Raw genomic sequence first — 9,198 nt, forward strand, 5'->3', positions numbered from 1 at the left:
TGGGAGAGCAACATTTTAATTCATCAAGGAGCCTCCACCATAGAACTGGGATCGGCCCAGTGCCACCGGGACAACCCCGGTGCCCGCCCAGCTCAGGGAAGGTCCGAACACGCCCACTAATGCCGCACTGAACAGGAGACGCGCATCCTGCTTGGCAAAGGGCTGGGAGCCAGGACTCCTGGGTTCTCTCCCCAGCACTGGGAGGGGAGTAGGGGCTAGCGGTTAGAGTAGGGGGGTGCTGGGACCCAGGACTCCTGGGCTCTGTCCCCACCGCTGGGGTGTGGTCTAGGGGGGCTAAAGCGGGGAGGGGGGCTGGTAGCAAGGACTCTGGGGTACTATTCCTATGGCTGGATGGGGATTGGGGTCTAGAGCAGAGGAGGATGCAAGTCAGGAAGCCTCACTCCTGACCTCCTGCTCTAACCCACTAGATCCCCTCTCAGAGGCAGAACCCAGGAGTCCTGGCTCCCAGCCCGCACATCCCTGCTCTATTCACTAGACCTCACTCCCCTCCCAGACCGAGCGAGCTCCCCCAGCTAGTCCCCTGGGTGGGGAAGGGGTGCACCAGCCTGCAGGGAATTGTGGGATGCAGGCTCACTCGGAGGGCCAGGCCATCTGATCTGTGAAGGGGGTGGGAGGGTGGGGCTGAGCCGGGGGCAGCCCCGTGTCTTGGGCTGGATGCTGCGCAGGCTGCGGGGCCGTGGTTTGCCTGGTAGAGAGGCGTGGCGGGGGCCAGCCGCGGGGGGGGCGGGGGGCTCAGCCGGCCCGGGCCGAAAAGAAGGGCAGGCCACGGATGAAGCCGTCCAGCTTGGCGCGGAAGAGCTCGCTCTGGATGGGTTCGCTCATGCTGCACAGCGGGTTCTTCACCACGAACTCCACGTAGATCTGCGGGGGGGGGGGGGGGGAGAGCATGTGGGGCGGGAAGAGAACCCAGGAGTCCTGGTTCCAGCTCTAACCCACCAGCCCCTAATCCTCTCCCAGAGCTGGGGAGAGAACCCAGGAATCCTGGCTCCCAGCCCCCACTGCTCTAACCCACCAACCTCCACTCCCCTCCCAGAGCTGGGGAGAGAACCCAGGAATCCTGGCTCCCAGCCTCCCTGCTCTAACCCACCAGCCCCCACTCCGCTCCCAGAGCTGGGGAGAGAACCCAGGAGTCCTGGCTCCCAGCCCCCCTGCTCTAACCACCAGCCCCCACTCCCCTCCCAGAGCTGGGGAGAGAACCCAGGAGTCCTGGCTCCCAGCCCCCCTGCTCTAACCACCAGCCCCCACTCCCCTCCCAGAGCTGGGGAGAGAACCCAGGAGTCCTGGCTCCCAGCCCCCCTGCTCTAACCCACCAGCCTCCACTCTGCTCCCAGAGCTGGGGAGAGAACCCAGGAGTCCTGGCTCCCAGCCCCCCTGCTCTAACCCACCAGCCTCCACTCCGCTCCCAGAGCTGGGGAGAGAACCCAGGAGTCCTGGCTCCGAGTCCGCCCTCCTCTAACCCATCAGCCCCCACTCCCCTCCCGGAGCTGGGGAGAGAACCCAGGAGTCCTGGCTCCCAGCCCCCCACTCCCTGTGCAGGGCCTAGGTGCCGTGGGGCTGGGCCCAGGCTCACGTTGCTGTAGATCTGGTGGAGCACGTCTCGGATGTTGCCCACGCCCAGGTCCGTGTTCATGACGACCTTCAGCCCGCTGGGGGTCTCGTAGTAATGCAGCTTGTACTTGCTGGTCTGAAAGGCCAGGAACCCGTCCTTCCTGCGCCCGCGTGGCTAAGGAGTGTGATGGGGCCTGGCCCCCCCAGAGAGACACCCCCCAAAACTCCCCACCCCCAGCTCGGTCCACAGGCTGATAATGTGGACCGGGAACCTCCCCCACTCCACACAGCCCATCACATGGACAGAGCCCCCCCAGTCTCTACACAGCCCCCAGCAGGGGCCCCTGCCCATCCCATGGATTGAGAGCACCCCCCAGCCCCTACACAGTCCCCTGCTGGGCCCCCCAGCCCATCCCATGGCTACGGACCCCCCTCTGGCCCTGCACAGCCCCTGCCCCCCAGTGGAGCCCCACGGCGGAAGGATACATGTCGACGGGGCTCATCTTGCCCACGAAGGAGCGCATGGAGAAGAGCATGCCGTACATGAGTTTGAACTCCTGGGGGGGCAGCGAGAGAGAGAGGGCAGCGTGAGACTCCCCCCCCCCCCGCCACAGCGGAGCTGGGGTGGGTAGGAAGACTTGTGCCCTCGCCCCACCGGGGTGGCTGCCGCCATGGCTAACTAAGGGCCCCCGTGTCTCTCTTGGCGCCCCATGGGCTCAGCCCCCCGGGAAGCAAGGGCCTGGGCCCGGCTGGCTGAGGTGCGGGGGGGGTCTCACCTCCTCCTTGGAGATGCCGGCCTGTTTCTTGCGATGCCACTCGCTGTAGTGCAGGCAGACCCCGTTGCGGTCGAAGAGATACAGGTTGTGCACCGTCATCTGTGGGGAGGGACGGGCAAGGGGGCAGGGCACGGGGGGGAGGGCAAACAAGGGGGCAGGGCACGGGGGGGAGGGCAAACAAGGGGGCAGGGCACGGGGGGGGGGAGGGCAAACAAGGGGGCAGGGGGGAGAGACCTTAGTTACTGGCCTCATTCATTTCCTTCTGCTTTTCTCCCTCTCCCCTACCTAGGGTGCCCAGATGTCCCGATTTTTGCAGGGACAGTGCCGATTTTGTGGGCTTTGTCTTATACAGGCGCCTATTGCCCCCCTGCCCCGACGTTTTACACTTGCTGTCTGGTCACCCTACCCCTTCCCTGCAGCCCCCCACATTGAGCCCCACGTCCCTCCCAGCCCCACCCCACAACCCACCCCAGCCCTGGCCTTTTCACCCTGAACCAGCCCCAGCCCCCAAACCGCCCTCTGCCCCAGCCCCGCCCCAACCTTGCCCCCAAACCATCCCCAACCCAGCGTTCTGCCCCTGCCCCCAAACTGCCCCCAGCACAGCCCCCAAACCGCCTCCAGCCCCAACCCCAACTTTGCCCTCAAACCACCCCAGCCCTGCCTCCTGCCCCAGCCCGGCCCAGCCCCCAAACCATCCCCCAGCCCCGCCCTCTGCCCCAGCCCTGCCCCAACCTTGCCCCCAAACCACCCCCAGCCCTGTCTCCTGCCCCAGCCCCGCCCCCTAACCACCCCCCCAAACCGCCCCAGCCCCGCCCCCAAACCCAGCCCTGCCCCCTAACCACCCCTGCCCCAGCCCCGCCCCCTGCCCCAGCCCCCAAACCACCACTGGCCCCAGCCCCGCCCCCAAACCGCCCCCCAGCCCCCAAACCACCCCCAGCCCCGCCCCCTAACCACCCCCCCAAACCACCTCCAGACCCGCCCCCAGTCCCCAAACCATCCCCAGCCCCGCCCTCTGCCCCAGCCCCGCCCCAACCTTGCCCCCAAACCACCCCCAGCCCCGCCCTCTGCCCCAGCCCCGCCCCAACCTTGCCCCCAAACCATCCCCAGCCCAGCGTTCTGCCCCTGCCCCCAAACCGCCTCCAGCCCCGCCCCCTAACCCAGCCCTGCCCCCTAACCACCCCCAGCTCAGCCCGCCCCCTGCCCCAGCCCCCAAACCACCGCCAGCCCCGCCCCCTAACCCAGCCCTGCCCCCTAACCACCCCCAGCTCAGCCCAGCCCCTGCCCCAGCCCCCAAACCACCGCCAGCCCCGCCCCCTAACCCAGCCCTGCCCCCTAACCACCCCCAGCTCAGCCCAGCCCCTGCCCCAGCCCCCGCCCCCAAACCACCGCCAGCCCCAGCCCCGCCCCGCCCCCGCGGCTTTTTCCCCCGAGCCGGCCCCGCCCTCTCAGACCCCCCCGGCCCCGCACCTCGGCCCCGCACCTCGGCCCGGCCGCTCCGCCGCTGCTGGCCCCGCCCCCGCCGGAGGCTTCTTCCGCTTCCGCCCCGCCCGCCGGCCCCTTGCCCCGCACCAAGATGGCGGCGGCCGCCTCGCGCCCAGGTGCCCGGTGGGCGGGGGGCAAGGGAGGGGCGCGCGGGGATGGTGGCGGGGCGTCGGTTGGGGGGGGTTGGGGTGGGGGAGGTGGAGGGGCGGGGCTGGCCCGCCGCGAGGCAGGGGGCGGGGCTGGCGCGCCGGGGGCGGGGCTGGAAGAGCAGTTGAGGGGGGTGAGGTTGGGCAGCCCCGTGGGGGGAGGGTTTTTCCCCGAGGGGGAGAAATAGAAGCCCTGTGGGGAGCCCTGTGGGGCTGGGCTGGGGGGTGACCCCTGTGGGTTGGGGGGTGGGGCTGGGTTGGGGAGTGACCCCTGTGGGCTGGGGGGTGACCCTTGTGGGGGTGGGGCTGGGTTGGGGAGTGACCCCTGTGGGGCTGGGGGGTGACCCCTGTGGGCTGACCCCTGTGGGGGTGGAGGGGGGGCTGGGCTGGGGGGTGACCCCTGTGGGGGTGGAGGTGGGGCTGGGCTGGGGAGTGACCCCTGTGGGTTGGGGGGTGACCCCTGTGGGGGTGGAGGTGGGGCTGGGTTGGGGAGTGACCCCTGTGGGCTGGGGGGTGACCCCTGTGGGGGTGGAGGGGGGGCTGGGTTGGGGAGTGACCCCTGTGGGCTGGGGGGTGACCCCTGTGGGGAGTCCTGTGGGGCTGGGCTGGCGGGTGACCCCTGTGGGGGTGGAGGGGGGGCTGGGTTGGGGAGTGACCCCTGTGGGCTGGGGGGTGACCCCTGTGGGGAGTCCTGTGGGGCTGGGCTGGCGGGTGACCCCTGTGGGGGTGGAGGGGGGGCTGGGCTGGGCTGGGGGGTGACCCCTGTGGGTTGGGGGGTGACCCTAGTGGGGGTGGGGCTGGGTTGGGGAGTGACCCCTGTGGGGCTGGGGGGTGACCCCTGTGGGCTGACCCCTGTGGGGGTGGAGGGGGGGCTGGGCTGGGGGGTGACCCCTGTGGGGGTGGAGGTGGGGCTGGGCTGGGGAGTGACCCCTGTGGGTTGGGGGGTGACCCTTGTGGGGGTGGGGCTGGGTTGGGGAGTGACCCCTGTGGGGTTTGGGGGGTGACCCCTGTGGGGGTGGAGGTGGGGCTGGGCTGGGGGGTGACCCCTGTGGGTTGGGGGGTGACCCCTGTGGGGGTGGAGGTGGGCCTGGGCTGGGGGGTGACCCCTGTGGCCTGGGGGGTGACCCCTGTGGGAGTGGAGGGGGGGGCTGGGTTGGGGGGTGACGCCTGTGGGTTGGGGGGTGACCCCTGTGGGGGTGGAGGGGGGGCTGGGCTGGGGAGTGACCCCTGTGGGTTGGGGGGTGACCCCTGTGGGGGTGGAGGTGGGGCTGGGCTGGGGGGTGACCCCTGTGGGTTGGGGGGTGACCCCTGTGGGGGTGGAGGTGGGGCTGGGCTGGGGGGTGACCCCTGTGGGGGTGGAGGTGGGCCTGGGTTGGGGGGTGACCCCTGTGGGGGGTGGAGGTAGGGCTGGGTTGGGGGGTGACCCCTGTGGGTTGGGGGGTGACCCCTCTGGGGGTGGAGGGGGGGGTTGGGCTGGGGGTGACCCCTTTGGGAGGAGGGGATAAGGGAAACCTGGGGGGATGGGGGAGACCCTGGTGGTGCTGGGGGGCCCCCCCCTGACTGCTCTGTGCCCCCACCTCCCTACAGGGTCCGTGCGGAGCCAGAGCCTGGAGCGCCCCCCGGCGGCAGCTGCCCTGGTGTGAGGGGCCCAGCACCTTCCCCCCACCTCGGGCAGGTGAGAGCCGCTGGGCTGCCCCATAGCAGGGTCCCCCCTTCCCTGGGGATTGCCCCACTGCTTGACACCCCCCGGGGGGGCTGGAGCAGTCTCTACACCAGCTCCTGCCCTCTGGCTGGGCCTGAGCCACAGGGCCAAGGGAGCCTGGGGTGTGGGGGTGACCTGCAGCTGCCCAGGGTGATAAAACATTGGGGGGTCCAATATGGTCAGGACTCCTGGGTTCTCTCCCCAGCTCTGGGTGGGGGTGGGGGCTAGCGGTTAGAGAAGAGGGGGCTGGGAGCCAGGACTCCTGGCTTCTATCCTGGCTCTGTGTGTGTGTGTGTCAGAGCCCCTCTACTGCTCTGAGCTGGGGGGATTCCTGTCCGTGTATGGGTCTATGGCTGTCTGTGTGTGTCAAAGCTTCTCTACCGCTCTCAGCTGGGGGGATTCCTCGCAGTGAATGTGTGTGTGTGTGGCTATATTGTGTGTCTGTGTCAGAGCCCCTCTACTGCTCACAACCAAAGGGGAATCCCCAGGCGACAAGCCGGCAGTTCCCAGTCCTTTTGGCTGTGCTCTTCCCCAGCGAGGGCGCGGCCGCCCCATGGCGGAGAAGGGCCCCTGCCCTGGGCTGGACGCCTCCCTGCGCAGCGAGGACCTGCTCAGCGACATGGAGCCGCTGCCCCTCTCGGCCCCGGCCACTCCAGCCCAGCCCTTCGGCTCCGAGGTGACGGCCCAGCTCTACGCCTCCCTGCACCGCAGCCGTCAGGCCGAGCTGGACGCCTGCTCCCAGCTGCAGCCGCCCGACCTGGAGGCCCTGGCCGAGGAGCTGAGCCGCACGCTCTCAGCCGGGGTGGAGGCTAGCGCCCGCAGGAAGGTGAGGAGGAGGGATGTGGGGCGGGGTGGCGGGGCCGGCCGTGGGGCCGGGCGGCGTTGACGGCGGTGTCTGGCTCCTCCAGCAGGGCGGGGAGTCGCGGCATGTGGCCGAGATGGAGACCGTGAGGTCGCGCCTGCGGACCATGCTGCAGGATTCCCGCGAGCTGCCCCCTGGTGAGTGGGGTGGGGGGCACTCTCCCCTGGCAGTCAGGGCTGGAGTCAGTACAGCTGCCCCGCCCCAGAGGAGCAGCGAGGGGTCCCCGTGTCACCAGCCGTCCCGCCCCAGAGGTGGCTGCATCTCGGCGCCGGGCGAGGGGTCCCCGTGTCACCAGCCGTCCCGCCCCAGAGGTGGCTGCATCTCGGCGCCGGGCAAGGGGTCCCCATGTCACCAGCCGTCCCGCCCCAGAGGTGGCTGCATCTCGGCGCCGGGCAAGGGTCCCCGTGTCACCAGCCGCCCCGCCCCAGAGGTGGCTGCATCTCGGCGCCGGGCGAAGGGTCCCCGTGTCACTGGCCGCCCCGCCCCAGAGGTGGCTGCATCTCGGCGCCGGGCGAGGGGTCCCCGGGTCACCGGCCGCCCCGCCCCAGAGGTGGCTGCATCTCGGCGCCGGGCGAGGGGTCCCTGCACGTGCAGTAGGTTAGGGGTGGCTTATGGTTACAAGACTCACTAGGTTACCTTGGGCCATCACAGGTTCCCTTTCATTCCCCTTCCGCTCCACAGCCTGGGGGGTTCTCCCCAAGAATCCCTTGTGCCCTCTCCAGCCCCCCACTCTTTTTCTCTCCGCTTTCAAAGTGCGGCAGGGCCTGCAGGGGGCCGCTGGGCCTGCTACCTGTGTGTGACAGGGAACAGTGCTGCCCTGCCTGGGCCCTTGGCTAGGCCACCAGCCCCCACTCCCCTCCCAGCATCAGGGAGAGAACACAGGAGTCCTGGCTCCCAGCTCCCCCCTGCTCTAACCACTAGACCCCATTCCCCCTCCCAGAGCAAGGGAGAGAACCCAGGAGTCCTGGCTCCCCAGCTCCCCCCGCTCTAACCCACCAGCCCCCCACCCCCCTCCCAGAGCCCATCCTGGAGAGAGGGTGTCACTGAGCAGAGGCCCCTTTCTCCAGCAGGGGGCGCCCTCGGCCTGGGGACGGTGGAGCGGAAGGATGATGACGACTCCTTTGAGAGTGACAGCACCACCGCCCTCCTCGCGTGAGTGCCGTGCCGGGGCAGGTTAAAGTCAGGCCGTGATTGAGCCGCCCCGCCCCAGAGGTGGCCGCATCTCGGCGCCGGGCGAGGAGTCCCTGGGTCACCAGTCGCCCCCGCCCCAGAGGTGGCTGCATCTCTGCTCCGGGCGCGGGGTCCTGTATAAGCAGAGCCCGCCCTGGAGGGAGCTGAGGAGGGGGCGGTGGGTGCCGAGCTGTGCCGGCATCTCTGGGAGCCCCCCAACCCCTTTGCCCTGTTTCAGCGCCAGGCCCCTGCAGGAGCTGTCCCCGCCCGGCTCGGCGTGTGGCCTGGAGGAGCTGTTTCCCCGCTACGCCAGCCTGCGCCTTGGCACACCCCGGGAGCCCGTGCCCGCCACGGAGCCCCTGCTGCTGAAGGAGGCGCTGGCCAAGGAACGGGCCCGCAGGAAGGTGAGGGGCCGGGGGCCGGGCCGGTCTCCCAGGATCCTTTGCGCCCAGCTCCCACGGTGAATGTATTTCCGGGGAGCGGTGTATCCAGTCTGTGTGTGTACCAGCGGTGTGCACACATGGAGGGCAGGGTGTGTGTTGATGTGTACCTGGGGGAGGGTGTGCCCTGTGCGTGCTGACCTGGTGGGTGTGAAGGGGTGTACACCTGGGGAGGGACGTGCCCAGAGCGTGTGTATGGGTGTGTAAACGCGTGCCGGAGGGCTTGTGGGTGTGTACCCGGGGTGGTGGTGGGTGTTTACCCGTACCGGGGCTGGTTGGGCGGGTGTACCTGTGAGGGGTGTATCCGGGGTGCTGTGTGTGTTTACGCGTGCTGGGTCTACCCAGGCTGTGTGTGTTTGTGTGTGTGTACTTGGAGCGGCGTGGGGCTGGCTAAGGAGATGGGGTGGGATGCTGGGCTAGATGGGCACATTGGTCTGATCTGGGGTGGGGCTAGGGTGAGAGGGACCCCCAGCTGGATGGGCCCATTGCTCTGCCCGTGGGGGGCTCAGGATCAGGACTCCTGGGTTCTCCCCCCAGCTCTGGGAGGGAACTGTGGGGGCTAGTGGTTAGAGCAGGGCGGGGTGAGAGGGTGGCTTGGAGCCAGGACTCCTGGGTTCTCTCCATGGCTCTGGGAGAAGACTGGGGTCTGGTGGGTCAGAGTGGTTTGTCTGGGAGCCAGGACTCCTGGGTTCTCTCTCCCGGCTCTAGGAGGGGAGTGGGGGCTAGTGGTTAGAGTGGGGGGGGCTGGGAGCCAGGACTCCTGGGTTCTCTCCCCAGCTCTGGGAGGGGAGTGGGGGCTAGTGGTTAGAGTGGGGCCGGGGCAGTGGCAAGCTGGGAACCAGGACTCCTGGGTTCTCTCTCAGATCCTCCAGGGGTCCGTGGCTTTTCCATGTGTTTCTTTGCTACTCTATGAATCCAGACGGGATGGATTTAAAGATCTCCTCGTTAATTTTACAAGCTGTGATTAGATCTCAGGAGTCCTGGCTCTCACCCTTCCCGCCATGGGGGCGGGGAGAGAGGGGTGCTTTGTGGCACTCCTGAGATAGCGCGT

At 69.1% G+C, this 9,198-nt stretch overlaps 2 protein-coding genes across 6 annotated transcripts in view; one reads left to right on the forward strand and one right to left on the reverse strand.

Annotated features, from left to right (window-relative positions):
- On the reverse strand, positions 1–3,913 carry TRAPPC1 (trafficking protein particle complex subunit 1). Of its 2 annotated transcripts, none has more exons than XM_073326479.1 (5): positions 3,813–3,913; positions 2,346–2,444; positions 2,056–2,126; positions 1,592–1,730; positions 1–882 (listed from the first exon to the last, which is right to left on the reverse strand). In XM_073326479.1, the coding sequence occupies exons 2-5, from the start codon at positions 2,442–2,444 to the stop codon at positions 754–756; spliced, it is 438 nt and encodes a 145-aa protein (XP_073182580.1). In that variant the 5' UTR covers positions 3,813–3,913; the 3' UTR covers positions 1–753. The 2 variants fall into 2 exon arrangements, with proteins under 2 accessions (XP_073182580.1, XP_073182581.1); XM_073326480.1 differs by having other exon boundaries at positions 3,826–3,910.
- CNTROB (centrobin, centriole duplication and spindle assembly protein) overlaps positions 3,812–9,198 on the forward strand; it is a 14,574-nt gene continuing 9,187 nt past the window's right edge. The window contains exons 1-6 of one of the 4 annotated variants that reach the window (XM_073326478.1): positions 3,812–3,943; positions 5,561–5,648; positions 6,211–6,501; positions 6,584–6,674; positions 7,608–7,689; positions 7,946–8,111. In XM_073326478.1, the coding sequence (XP_073182579.1) occupies positions 6,229–6,501; positions 6,584–6,674; positions 7,608–7,689; positions 7,946–8,111 (612 nt within the window). In that variant the 5' untranslated portion in view covers positions 3,812–3,943; positions 5,561–5,648; positions 6,211–6,228. Of the gene's footprint in view, positions 3,944–5,560; positions 5,649–6,163; positions 6,502–6,583; positions 6,675–7,604; positions 7,690–7,945; positions 8,112–9,198 lie in introns of all 4 variants that reach the window. The other 3 variants (XM_073326477.1, XM_073326476.1, XM_073326475.1) reach the window with 3 other exon arrangements.

Source organism: Lepidochelys kempii, chromosome 28 (assembly GCF_965140265.1).
Source record: "Lepidochelys kempii isolate rLepKem1 chromosome 28, rLepKem1.hap2, whole genome shotgun sequence".
In the NCBI taxonomy this organism is placed as follows: Eukaryota; Metazoa; Chordata; order Testudines; family Cheloniidae; genus Lepidochelys; species Lepidochelys kempii.

Coding starts and splice junctions, on each gene's coding strand:
- TRAPPC1 (XM_073326479.1), bottom strand. CDS start 2,444: ATGACGGTGCACAACCTGTATCTCTTCGACCGCAACGGGGTCTGCCTG. Junction 2,127..2,345: donor CCGGCATCTCCAAGGAGGAG/GTGAGACCCCCC, acceptor CTGCCCCCCCAG/GAGTTCAAACTCATGTACGG. Junction 1,731..2,055: donor AAGATGAGCCCCGTCGACAT/GTATCCTTCCGC, acceptor ACGCGGGCGCAG/GAAGGACGGGTTCCTGGCCT.